The 13,980-nt window shown below is 44.7% G+C and overlaps 1 protein-coding gene across 1 annotated transcript in view; it reads left to right on the forward strand.

Moving 5' to 3' along the window:
* C7 (complement C7) overlaps positions 1–11,591 on the forward strand; it is a 30,081-nt gene extending 18,490 nt beyond the window's left edge. Inside the window, exons 11-18 of the mRNA XM_066614819.1 lie at positions 768–996; positions 1,469–1,640; positions 2,133–2,220; positions 2,688–2,820; positions 4,116–4,307; positions 6,983–7,091; positions 7,417–7,601; positions 10,135–11,591. Coding sequence (XP_066470916.1) covers positions 768–996; positions 1,469–1,640; positions 2,133–2,220; positions 2,688–2,820; positions 4,116–4,307; positions 6,983–7,091; positions 7,417–7,601; positions 10,135–10,322 — 1,296 coding nt within the window. The 3' untranslated portion in view covers positions 10,323–11,591. The remainder of the gene's footprint in view (positions 1–767; positions 997–1,468; positions 1,641–2,132; positions 2,221–2,687; positions 2,821–4,115; positions 4,308–6,982; positions 7,092–7,416; positions 7,602–10,134) is intronic.
* Positions 11,592–13,980: the final 2,389 nt, after the last annotated feature.

A 13,980-nucleotide genomic window follows, 5' to 3' on the forward strand; every position in this document is an offset into this window, starting at 1 on the left:
TCGCTTTCTCCCAGTTTTGAAAACCAGTCTGCTTGCCTTTTCAGTCACTTGATCTGACACCATTGTGGTTCTATTCACTGCTCTTGAAACTGAAAGGACTTACTGCTGACCTTGCTATACTTTGCCAAGGGAGGCACTTTAGAAGGAACACAGTGGGCTTCCCTGTAAGCGTTGTAGCTTGTCTGCAGATTGAGGCCCCTCTGCTAAATAAAGCATGTAGCTCAGGTTTCCAAAACCTTTATAGTGCCAGGACCCACTTTTTAAAACAAAACTCTGTCAGGACCCACCTAGCTTTATGAGACTGAAAAAAAGTTTCACTGGACCAGCAACTGAAGACTCTGTTCTTGGAGCTTTTGTTTCAAAGGCAGGAAGTTAGCAGAAGGGTGTGGATCAAAAAATGCAATATCGATGGGGGGGGAGGAAGGAAGGAGGGTTGTATTCCTTTTGGGGGTGTATGTATTGGAAAAAAGTCTGAAGTGATACCTCTGTTGCTAAGCAGGTTTGGGCCAGCCCGCTCTTGCGTGGGAGATTGCTTCATTGGCATAATCCAATCAAAGCAAAGGACACTGAAACTTGGTTTTCAGTGGAAATATTAACATGGGTTTAGGTCTCTACAGCTGAAATCAATGGGAGTTAACTGCTGACTTTATCTGGACTGTACATCATGTTAACTCCTGAGCTCCTTTGGGTAAGAGGGAATATTGATCATGCTCTGGACTGAATTATTCCAAGTGTTCTCTGAAGCTGAATATGCTCACTATGTATAGCTAACACCATTATATGAGCTGGTGAAAGAAGTACCTTGTGCCTCAGTCAAAAGGCATCACCTGAAACAAGCCATTGAACAGTACCTGAGTGAGAATGATCCCTGCAAGTGTCAACCATGCCAAAATGGCGGCCAACCAGCCGTCGATGGAACTCAGTGCCTCTGTTTCTGCAAACCGTATACTTTTGGAGCAGCTTGTGAACTAGGAACTCTTGTCCAAGACCAGTCAGGTAAATAATTTCTCTTCTGTTTGAACATTAAAGGCATTTGAGCAATGGGTAATCCTCTATGACAATGAAATTTGAAGTATTTGGAGCCACTGCAAACATATCACCTTTGGCTTGGATTTGGCAAAAGTTCCACATGCTGCCAGTAGTATATTCTGCACACTGTGTGCTGAAGTAGTTGCACCTCTGTTTGGAATATAGGCAGGCAGCAGTTAACAGCTTAGCCACCTTCACTTCTAAAAGTGGGAGCAACTGAACTGAAGCCTGTAGCTGGACAACTGAAAGCAGTAGCTTGGCCATCATTAGCCAAGGAAAACAAATATGCCTGATGAACAGACATAGTCCAGAATTCAGGTTATTCCTTCTAGAGCTAAGAGACAAAAAATGCTACAACTGGGTTTAGCGATGGGCTATTTAAGTGTGCTTTGTCTGATAATGAGTGAAATGAAGGGTGACCCTCCCTGTAATTCAATAGGAGTCATTGATGGAGGATGGAGCTGCTGGTCCTCATGGAGTTCCTGTACAGAAGGAAGGAAATCAAGAAGTCGAAGCTGTAATAATCCATATCCTAGTGGTGGTGGAAGGTCCTGCATCGGAGAAACAGTTGAAACCCGTCAATGTGAAGATGAGGAGCTACAGTATTTTCGGTAGGCAAAAATGAAGTGTGCTGGGCTGGCTAGAGTCTGTTGTTCTTCTCTTGCCAGCCTAAGAAGACAAGCAAAACTCAAAACTACCCATTTGCCTGGCCATGCAGCCCTTCTGTAATGGTGACAATTTCAAAAATGATAGACGGGGAAAAGAGGAGAGCAAGGAAAGCTCAGTCATCACACTTGGAAAAAGCATAAGCTCCACATCAACATTTTCATGGGAGGTTCAAGGGTTTGGAACTCTTTATTTAAACTAGAATCAGAAAAAAGAACAATGAAACTAGCAAGCATCACACAATGCTTGTTCCTGTTTGGGATGTGTGTGTCCCCACACACATTATAATTTTCATTTAATTGAAGTTTAATAGAACAAACCTCTCTGAGCAGTGAGCCATTTTGAAATGAAGAGCGACACACCCCTTGATCTTTGGAAAAAAAAGAAGTCATGGACTTTCACAATTAAAAAAGTATTTTAAAATGTTTTGCTTATAGTTCCATAGAACCACACTGCTTTGATGTATCTTCGTTTGGCACAGAATCCTGCCCATCGCCTCCTCCCTTGGAAAATGGATATGTACAAGTAGGTGAAGCATAAGAGCATGTTCTCCTTAGCCCATGTCCCGTGTGTAACAAACTTGGGCCCCAATTCTATCCCCTGCCATCCACGCCAATGCAGCCACCCCAAAAAGGTGCACTCTGCATCCAGTGGTGGAGGGGGCCAACCCAAAGGCAAATGGGGTGGCTCTGCATAATCTCTGGGGCTGCCTATGGGACTTCTCGGACATATGCCACCTACTTTGGTGGCATATATCCAAGGAAATAAAAGGGGGGAAGTTTAAAATGAAGAGGATAAGATCTGGTGTACACCATTACCACCAGATCCACCTCTCATGCCTCCTCTCCATCCCACTTATTCCCCCAGTCTTCGCACTCCCTCCCTGCCCAGTTAAAGTACTGAAATAGGTGTGTCATTGGCCTGATACACAGATATTACTGCTCTTTGTCAACCTTGCATCCATTGATTCAGTGATATCTGTTTCCTTTTAGGATGCTGATTCATCATACCCTATGGGGAAAAGCATATTGTACACCTGCAATAATGGATATGGTTTAGTGGGAGATCCTGTAGCTACATGTGGTGAAGGCTTCAAGTGGATCATGGGGCAGATGAACTGCCAGAGTAGGTTTCCATAGCTCTGCCTTTGCAGCACAAGTCACCATTTACAGTGGACTCTCTGCATCCACGGGTCCTGTATTCATGGATTTAACCGTCTGCGAATACAGATCCACATAGGTGCCTCCCAAAGCTCCCTGCAATTTCTTACCTGGAGCCTTCAGAGGCCTCTTCTGGGTCTTTGTCCAATCCAAGAATTAATTGTGCTGAGACTTGCTCAGTTTTAGCTGTGTGAGAACATTGTGTGCACTGAAGACTATTTGCAGGACCCAGAGCAGTCAACTAGAGTTTCAGAAAGTGGAGCGGCCCCACATTGACAAACTAGTGGAACTGCAGGAATACTTCCATATAGTGGTCCCAATGTGTTTTGAATGCTGACCAGTCATCTTCACGGGACTAAAAAAAAAGCTAGCCCTTGCTTCCAAGTGACACTTCCCAATTCTGCAGCTCTGTTTCTAGGGCAACTGTCTAGTAACAATTTTTTTGTCCCTCTTCCTCTGCTGGGCTGCCTCTTCATTCAACAGAAGAGGGGAAAGACAATTCATCACTATAATCAGTTGCCCTAGAATAGTGGTTCTCACACATTTAGTACTGGGACCCACCTTTTAGAATGAGAATCTGTCGGGACCCACCGGAAGTGATGTCATGACCAGAAGTGACATTTTCCTCAAGCAGGAAAAATTTTTAACAATTTAAGGCTACAATCCTACCCACACTTACCCAGGAGTAAGTTCCATTTACTTTCACTGTGAAAAGAATATACATAGTAGCCTGTGAAGAGTCCAGAGCTATAACATTTTCCCATATGCAGTCACATACCATGGTAGCATCAAGTCTAATATATTAAAAATAAAATATTGAAATGAGTGGGGACCCACCTATCAGCTTGCAACCCACCTAGTGGGTCCCGACCCACAGTTTGAGAAACAGAGCCTCAGAACCAGGAAGAGTTTTTCAGCTATTTTCATCTGCTGTGCTCCTAACCCCTGCGGCACACCTGTGGACTTTTTGCGGCACACCAATGTGCCACAGCACACTGATTGAAAATCACTGACCTAAGCCCTTGTTTTAGAGTGTTATTCTTCAAGTGGCAGATCATGACCCCAAAACAAACTAAGGTGGGTCCCACTAGCGAAATCTCCCCTCTTTTTCATTTCAAAAGACAGAAAAGATGAAGGGAGAGAAAGAATGGGCAAACAACTGAAAAGGGAACAGGAGAAAAACACAAAGAGCAGGAAGAAGACTGAGGATTGCATTAGAAAATTCAATGTTTTATTTTGGTTCCCATCTTTATTCCTTAGAAACAGCTTGCTTGTTACCTGAATTGGAAGGAGGGCTGAGTGGAGACCCAGTGAAACCTACATATGATATTGGAGAGAAGATAAAACTATCGTGCCCCAGTGACATGGTACTGGAAGGAGCATCTCTCCTTTTGTGTGAACCTAATCTGAAATGGTCACCAAATGTCAATGACATACAGTGCAGGAGAAGAGGTACGCCCTGCCTTTCTACACTTGGCTTTCTGGCACTAAACATTAATTACTTTGCAGTTGGCTCATTTCTGGAGAAGATCAGAGCAGCTTCCCTGGAGCTCCAAGATTGTCTTTGTCCAATCCAAGAACTGATTGTGCTGATACATGCTCGGTTTTAGCTGCTTGAGAACATTCTGTGCACTGAAGACTATTTGCTGGACCCAGAGCCGTCAAGTAGATCAGAAAGGGGGCGGCCCCACATTGACAAACTAGTGGTACTGCAGGAATACTTCCATATAGTGGTCCCAATGTGTTTTGAATACTGACTGGTTATCTTCACAGGACTAAAAAGAAAGCTAGCCCTTGCAAGATGATACCTAGCTTTCCTTCTAGGGTGTGAGTGGTTTGAAATATTTCCGTTCCCCTGAGGTAGAGTCATTAGGACACAATCCTAACCAACTTTCCAGCACTGACCTAGCCGCAAGGCAGCCCCAAGGTAAGGTAACAAACATACCCTTACCTTGAGGAGGCCTCCTTGACTGCCTCCCCACTGCAGAATGCTCCCCCCATTGGCACAGCTTTGTCACTGCTGGAAAGCTGGTTAGGATAGCGCCCTTAGTGTGTAAAATACACAGGAACTTCATTTCCTGTGGTCCCCAGCATCACTGAAATATGCAGCAGCCATGAGACAGCATCCAGAGCCTCAGTCACTGTTATGGAACTGCCCCAGCATCCTCTCTCCTCTTTCCTAGCTCTGAGACTGAGGAAGCTGGGCTAGATGGGCCTTTGCCCTGATCCAGCAGGGTCCTTCTATAATCTGGTGTCCAAATTCCTCACCTCTCTGCCATTCTGTGCTCCCATTACTGCTCCATGGTGATTGACTTTGGCTGAAGTCCACCACTTGCCAACTCCTTCACTACTCTGCAGTGGGAGGCAGAAGAAGAGCTTGAAAGACCAAGTGGATGATGGAAGAGAAAAATAAAAAACACAAACAGATACATAAAAATAAGATGTACAGAAGAACAGTGCATCTTGAAGAGCATATATTACAAATGGATGAGCTGGCTTAACTGTCTCTGTGTGAAATTTTAAAGTAAAGGTAACTGGCCTTTCTGACGCTCAAGACAGCAAGAGGAATCAATAGCTTCCTCTGTGCCTCACTGTAAACTAGAGAGAAATGACAGATCCAGTCACCCAGGAGATTCCAAAGAAGGGGGTGTTAAATTAATTTTGGGGAAGATGCACTTTTACATTGACTTAAAGGCCCTCAAGACCAGTCATCAAAGCTGTTTGGGTTTATGGTAGTTGTGCTGTAAAGCTGAGCTGTAATTTTGTTTGTTATCCACTTGTTCTTACATATTTTGATTTTTTTTTAAAGAGGAAAAATGCATTGCTACTCAATTTTTGGGGGGGTGGGGGGGAGGAAGTGACTTTCAAGGTGTTCTGAAACACAAATGAATTAAGGTGATTTCCATGAGAGAGTTTTGGGGCTATTGCTGCACGGGTTCACTGCAACCAACACTCTCGAGGCACATAGAGAGAGGGAGGCTCTGTGATGATCCCTGAAGTGCAAATGGCAGAGCAGGGCATGTGTGGGATTTGTATTGGGGCAGAGTCCAAGCAATAGGCCAGTTCAGGCATAATGTCGAACTATGCTTTAGTACTGTGAAAATACCCTACATGGTCCTTAGGCTTGTGCAGCTCCCTTTCTTTCTTCTCCTTCGTGCACCAGGGGAAAAGCATGAGAGTTTTAGCTTTTGGCTAAATCTCAGTTTCCGTTATTTACATAATCAAGGTACTGTGCTTTATTGTAACTCTAGTTAGAACAGTGGGCACCAAACTCTGGCCCACAGGCCAGATCCAGTGCCCGTGAAAACCCCTCCCCCTTGTGAATGGAGCCTATAGTTCCACAGGGGAACCTATTGCCTTCCTCTCTGATCTCCCCCAAATGTCATGCCAACCAGCCACATCTGCCTGGAAATCTGGATGCAGAGCATTCTGGGGCAACAGAATGCAGAAGTGGCTGGCCAGTGCAACATGTCGGGGAGATCAGAGAGGAAGATAGCAGGCTCCCCTGTGGAACGGTAAGCTCCAGTTGAGCTGGAGAGGGCTTTCTTGGTGCATAGCGGTCCCAGGTTTGGAGACCACTGAGTTAGAGCCAAACCAGAATCTAAAACCAGCATTTGAACCTGGTTTGTTTTACCTAATAACTGATAATGAAAGATTGGATTCTGATGAGCAATTGGAACTGGTTGCTGATGCTTGTTCCAAATTTCTTGAATGCAAGAGTGATAAGGATGATCCGAGGACTGGACAATAAGCCCTGCATGGAAAGGTTCAGGGAACTTGGTATGTTTAGTCCAGGGAAGAGAAAACTGAGGGGCTGTCATATGGAAGAAGGAAAAAATTTGTTCTCAGCTGCCACTGAGTAGAACCAAGATTCATTGGTTACAAACTGTAGGAGAGGAGATTCCAGTTCAACATCAGGAAGAAATTCTTGATGGTCAGGGCAGCTCAGCAGCGGTAAAGGTTGCCAAGGGATGTGGTGGATTCTCCCTCACTGGAGATCTTCAAGCAGAGGCTTGACCGGCATCTGTTGAGGATGCTCTAGAAAGATTTCCTGGTACAGGCAAGGGATTGAGAGGCTGTCTCCTTTTCTGTCCTCTTCTAGATGTTGTGTTTTTCTTTCACCTTAGTGTCCACTGTGGATACGAGACCAGATACGAGACCAGCAGTGCCTGATTGCCAGCCCTGGGAAAAAGTTCAGGAGGCCAAATGTGTGTGTAAGATGCCCTATGAATGTGGGTGAGTAAGTTGAGTCTGAAGTCTGCAGTACTATCTCATTTTTATCAAAAGATTACATTTTGAAGGGCATGAGCCCATGATAAATGAGAGAGCTTTGGAAGAATCTTTGAGCTTCATCTGCAATAACATCGAGCTTAGCTCCTCTTCCTTACTCTGTTCCATCATGAGCTGTCATTTGGTATTTGTAGAGTTTGAACTTAGCTAAATTAATGGACAGAGAACTTGGTTAGTCAGAATTAAGGAGAAGTTGTGCCAGATCATCCAATGAAAGAGTGCCAAGATCAGACACATGTTCAGCAGTGTGACTTCCTGCTTTCCTTTTCAGCTCCTCCTTAGACATCTGTGTCACAGACCAGAGAACCAAGAGAAACACATTACTTACTGTTTGCAAGCTGCATGCGCTTGAGTGCATGGGCAGGCAGTATGTTTTGGTTGGCAAGGAAAACTGCAGAACCCGTGTTGTGGCTGAAAGATCCTGTGACTCATGTCACCTGTGGGAGATGTGTGATGGTAAGTGATGGGACTAAAGCTCTGGGCTCTGGGCAACGGTTTATCCATTCACCTGTATAATTTACCTAATTTGATTTGCCTTCCCCTCCTCCAACCATACCCCCATATGTACCTATGTCTTTTCCCCATGAGGCAAATAGCTGTTCTGGGTTGCCAATTTGGACTGGGAAAACAGCATGGGTGGGAGTGGTTAAACTCTCCTTTTTCAGCATTGCAGCCCCAATAATTGTTTTTTCCTCATTAACATTTCTCAAGCATAGGAGATCTGATCACAGGTCTCGTCATCTAATTTGACCAGAAGAGTTTTAAATTTAGCAGGTTGCTCCTTAGGGATGCAGGAACTGAAGTCCTGGATACAATGCAGGGCCATGTAATTCAGCCCCCTGATTAGAGAAATAGTTGTTCTGCAGGCAAGCAGAACAGCTATTAGTGTGGTTTGCTCATTAGGCACTCTGGTCCGGCTTATATAGACTCACTATCCTGCCTTTGCTCTTGGAGCTGGATGAGGGCCAGCATCCTGGATCAGTATTGCTGGGCAGCTGCTGTGGACCCAAAGTCCAAAGAATGACCCCCTGCTCTTCTCCAGAACCATCTCTGTGCCCATAGTCTTTGTGTGATAGTGGCAAAACATTTCTCTTGAGGTTCATCCATAAGGCTCATCCAAGCACAGGGAGAAGGCCCTGGTGGGACTGGTGGCTGGTCCAGGTGTGGCATTGGTGGAACCTTACTGGGTGTTGCACCACCAGAGCTGAATGGATAGAAAACCACTGCACCTAAGAAGACTAGGACAGCCCTTTGCACCTGCACAAATGGTTAGTCCTCTGTCAGTGGTTTCCAAAGTGGATCGCGACTCACCATTGGGAACCAAAACTGGGCAATCCCCCATTAAGGGGTGTGGCCCAGTAATGGGTGTCCTGACAGCACTGCAGCGCTGCAGGGACCCAGGGATTTTCCCCCTTACCTGGAGGGGGGTCCCGCTGACCTTGGGGAAGATCCAGGAAATAAGGGAGGGCACCAGGATGCAGGTCTCTTGTTATCTAGTGTGCTCCCTGGGGCATTTGGTGGGCCACTGTTAGATACAGGAAGCTGGACTAGGTGGACCTCTGGCCTGATCCAGTGGAGGTGTTCTTAAGAGGCCCACAGCCCCCTCTGCAGACCTCCCCGATGCTAAAAATCACTCTGTTTGGGGATCAGAGCAATTTCCAGTTTTCATGCAAAAACCAGATGTGTGCTCCAATCCCCAAACCGTCCCTGCAGCACTGTGATCACTGTAGTGCCATTGGGACACCCTCGCCCTGGCCCCACCCCCACCCCCACCCCCCAAATACTTGTCTGTGGTCCCAAAGTCTGAGTAGGACTTTGGAAACCGCTGCTCTATGTGATAAACTGTTTACCCCCATGTCACTTGCATTTGTCACTGGCCTTTCAGAGGTCGTGGCTGGTTGGGTTGCTTGACATTTGAAAACCTCTGAGATATTCCCCTGAAGCAGCTTATTTTATTAGTGAACAGTTCTGAAAATGTTAGGAATGTCACTGATCCTGCCCAATCCCAATGCCCAATCCTATGGGCAGTGGGTGCTTGCTGCCAAAAAATGCCTGCTTCCAAAAATCAGCTGTAAAGCACCTTGTGGCAACATGCTGAGTAGTGTGCTACTGACAGGAAGGCCTGGGCCTTCCCGTGTGCAATCACTAGTACGATCCAAAGAGACAGGTCCAGAGGCTTATGCAGGGTTAAAGAGATTTAAATACCCTTTCCCTGCTGATACCTCCCAATACTTGTCCCCCACTCCACCATAGCATACCCATTTTTTGCAGGATTGCAACAGCAAGGGGGGGGGGTAGGATTGGGCTGTATATGTTTAACCTAAATGCTCCGTAGCACTTAAATCTATTGCCTCTTGCTTCACCTGAGTGAATGAGATGGAGAACTGCATAATTCTCTTAATGGCTGAAAATTCCTCCCCACACCCTGTTTACCTACCTAAACATTTCTGTTGGCTTCTGTCAGACTTTCCATAGCTGCTCATTAGCTTGGACTAATTAATTTACAACACAAGCCAGGCATGTCTATTCAGAAGTTCCATTGTGTTCAGTGGGGCTTACTGCCAGGTGGTGTGTACAGGATTGCAGCCTTAATTGGCTGGATTTATCTTTTCAGTGGGTTAACTTGCTGATTTGTAGCTGCTGGTCTTCAGAACAATTCTTCAAGAGTGTTCTTCCAGCAGTTACAATGCCTTTTGTGAATGTTGTTTTGAATGTTGTCACTGGTAATCAGAGCCTGATTGAGGTGTGTGACTTTATACTGCCCATAATACTAGCAAAATATTATCATCTTTGTGTGCAGAATTGTGGATTTTTCTCTTGTATTTTATAATGTGCCAAGAGGCACACTATGTCTATGATTTACATGCAAAACGTTCTGGTTCCCATGTTGCAGCTTTTGTAATTGTGCACCCTTCAGTTGTGTGCCAGGAGCATCTCTCTGTTGCTGTTCTTACAACAGTGGCTCTTTGTTTTGCATTGCCTTGCACAGATCCAACCAACAGATGCACGTGCAAAGAGGCTGGACACTGCAGCGGTACAGGAATAAGCATTTGCGTCGAAGTAGAAGGAAACGTTGCTCAGCAGACAATGACTGAATGTGAGGCTGGCATCCTCAAGTGCCGGGGAGAAAACATCACCATTGTTAGCATAAGGCCCTGCAGTGCACAAAGTTCCTAATGTATGTTTCCCTGTTAACTTAGATACATCTATAGCAGGACAAGTTTTGCAATCTGCAAAACTTGCAATGAACGAGAGAATGAGATAGAGCCCAGTCCTATGTTTGCCTCCTCAGAAGTAAATCGCACTGTCCTACTCCTCTGTAATGTGTACAATACAGGATTGCAGACTAAAAACAACAAAGTATCCATTGCTATGATGATTATGGGGACAGAAGCACTTGTACAGGTCACCTGGGGGAGAATGCATCTCCCCAATCCCTGTAGGGAGGGCCAAGCATTCTAATGTCATGAAAAGTAGGGTAGGTTTTGTTCCTATGACAAAAGTATTCTCAAGTACAGTGCTTCACTTTTCTGTGCAAGGTTGCCTTGCTTCACTTTTCCCCATGGATGTGAATGGTCAGGCATTTATATGGGTGAAAGTAAAAGATGCACTTGGTTGAAACCACCAAAGTTGGGTTTAAACCAAAGGAACCAAGCCTGCTCCTGTCTGCATCATCTCCTGCTTAGTTCTGTTACTTGACCACACTTGTTCATTAGTCTTTAGTGGGTGCACTGGCACTTATAGCTGGGTCACCCTTCAACCAAAGGTGGATTGACCCAGTGGTAACACCACTGTCTAGTTAGCTTGGTGGTTTTTAAAAGTTTGTTGTCTTTTGAGAAAGAGAGAAGGGGGGGAGGAGAAGACAAAAGTAGGAAAGTGGCGGGGGAAAAAGTAAAGGAGAATAAGAGAGAGGTGGACATGTATGGTTAAAAAATCGAGGTCCCATGGTGGAGGTTTTGGAGGCCTGCTAGTTGGGTTCCATGTTGTAGGCTGGAATTAAAGATGGACTCTGAGCTTGAAAATTTTAAAGATTACTCTGCTTGTGTGCAATGAACATCAAGGGCTAGTGATGGAATGTCAAGAACTAGTGTATAGATCAGGGGTATCAAACTTGTTTCATACAGACGACCAAAGCTGGCATTCATGGTGTCTGCTGAGGGTCTGGAAGTGACAGCATTAAGCAAAAAGTGATATCATTAAGCAGTTGATGACCAGAAATAAGTACTTTGTTCTCCCACAGAAACTCATTAGCAGCAAATAACAAAAGAAAATGTGCAAATCTTGTTCATATTTTTAAGATATGAAAGTGCCCAATTATCAAGCTGGGAAAGCCCAGTTATAGCGGGGGTGGGATACATTGATTCTTGGAGCTGTGTTCAAGCCTGCAGGACTTAGGTTTAACACCCCTGGAGATATTATTAGGGCAATAAACAATTGAGGACTGGACTACTCTTTCTTTCATAGGTAGTGTAAAAGAAGGAAGACTTATTTCAAGCTCCCTCTTGTGCATGACTAAAGGAGCCCTTTCTGTTCTTCGCATCTGATCACTGTTAATTTGCATATATTCAAGGACAAAATTAGGCTGGTTGTGAGATAAGAATGCAGTCATATCAAGGACTTATCCTCTGATCTTGGCAAGCTATATGAAGACCATTTGCTCTCAGTCTCCCAGTAGCCTGTACATCTTTCCTGTACTTCATATTTCTAGTTTTCCACACAATCATTAAGAAATAGATATTGTTGTTCAAATATATAGCTACTTCTGAACTCTTTCTCTTAAGGCATGATCTAGCCAGAGTTTAATCACTTTTAAGTCACATTGATTTCAGTGGGAGAGTTCAGAATGTGCTTAAATTTCTCTCATTAAAACTAATGAGGGTTCATGGTGACTGGAACATGCTGGGATTAGTACCCAAATAGCTACCAAAGGCATGCAGATAATTGAAAATGTGACGACTTCTGAATAGGATTATAATGGGAGGGGAGATTGTGGGGAAGGACTACACAGGAGGCCAGGCCAGCACAGCTCCTGACCTACCAAGCCAGTCACAGCCTACCAGCCATGTATTGCCACACGCCACAAGGGAATCAATGAACTTCCTGCTTTTGCTGCTCTTGGTTTGCTGAACTTCAAAAACAGGAGAATTGTTAAACATCTTGGTAGGGCACTCTCTGATTGCTGGAGCTTCATTTGGCACAGCCTGCCTCAGTCTGTAACAACCCAGATCATTTACTTCTCCTGGTCTTATTACAGTAAGCAAACAGAATGTATGCTGTGAGGCTCTTTCAGCAACTCCACAATAGTCAAGGCTCAAATCAGTTGTGTATCTTGTATCAATAAAGTTTTTAAAAACTGAAGCACTGTAATTCCTATACATCATCCTGTTTAGAGTCGGATTCTCACTCGTCACAATCATGCTAGTATGGCACTTGGTCCCCCTGCTATGCCATTTTTTAAATGTAATTTTCTATTTACACATGAGAGCAGACATCAGGGGGAGCTGTAATGGAATTTTTGGGTATGTATACCTAGCATATACAGGTGCATTTGTTTATAACAATAGTCAAGATGTAACTAGAGAGACACGGGCAGTGGAGGTGAAGAGGTCTGGGGGAGATGCTATGTATGAGGCCAATTGTGCCTCCCCATCTAGTAACAGCCCATCTAGTAAGAGGGCTGTTGCTTAGGGTAAGGGGCAGGATCACCTTGCAGTTGAAGCTCAGGAGTGGGCAGTAAACTGGCCAGAGGGAATAGAGGCACTCCCATAACATGTAGCCTCTGAAATGTATGCATTTGTGAATATCCCCATGTTGTTCCTAAATGGCCAAGAGCTACTGCAATTTGCAAACAGATTGTTGACCGAAAGCACATGCTCAACATGTTCATGCTTGAAGGCAAATGTACAGACATCGAGGAGCAGGAACATAATGGAGCCAAGACCAGACATGATTGTGTTTGTATTGACAAAATGCACTGTGTTAAGCACCATGAGGTTTTCTGACAAAAAAGACAGTAACACGGAACAGAGTTCTTGAGATTTGACTTTCAGGTCTTTCCACAACTCAAAGCTTGGCTTCGCTTTGATTAATGTATTTGCCAATTTCCCTTCACTTCAGAATGGCTGTTGATCAAGCCAGCCACCAGGGAAATTCTCTGCACAGGAGAAATATGGAAATGATAAATCCAAGGTACTTGTACCTTATGCTTTGCTGAGAAAAGAAAACACCATGGTGCAGAACTAATGCCATGAGAAGCATCCTGGGATTCCTTTAGAAAGAATATTCACAATGGGCAGAAAAGCTCCAGGTCTTTCTGCACAATAACTAGATGCCAGCCTGTTGTGTAAGGGCAAACCGTAAGCCTGACTTTAGGGCTTTTTAGTCAAGGAAGAACTTTTCTCTGACAATTATTCTAACCTGTTAACACTGGACCATATATTCTGAATGAACAGGATGGCTGAGAGCAGATAAGACCTGACTTGGTTGTATTGCATGGGGAGTTCTAGTAGGGTTCTTTTCAATTCTGAGGTTTAGTCTGCAAGACTCAGACACCTTTGGAAGTCCTGAAAGTGTGCCTGCTGAAGCGCTGTTTTCTAGCAATAAGTAGAAACAGCAAACGTTGCCCCTGACAAACATGACTAATGTACTTGGTTGTCTGTGGGTAAAAAAAGATAGCTGTGGTATGTTGAATTCACACAAAGTGATTTAACTGCACACAATTTCACTATGGTTCAGCCCAGGTTCCCCTCCTTCCCTTGGCCATGAGGAAACCCTGCTGTTAGGAGCCCTGCAAGAGAGCCGTATATAGTGGTTCACTAGGGAAGAGCAGGGGGTG

Source organism: Tiliqua scincoides, chromosome 2 (genome assembly GCF_035046505.1).
Source record: "Tiliqua scincoides isolate rTilSci1 chromosome 2, rTilSci1.hap2, whole genome shotgun sequence".
NCBI lineage: Eukaryota > Metazoa > Chordata > Lepidosauria > Squamata > Scincidae > Tiliqua > Tiliqua scincoides.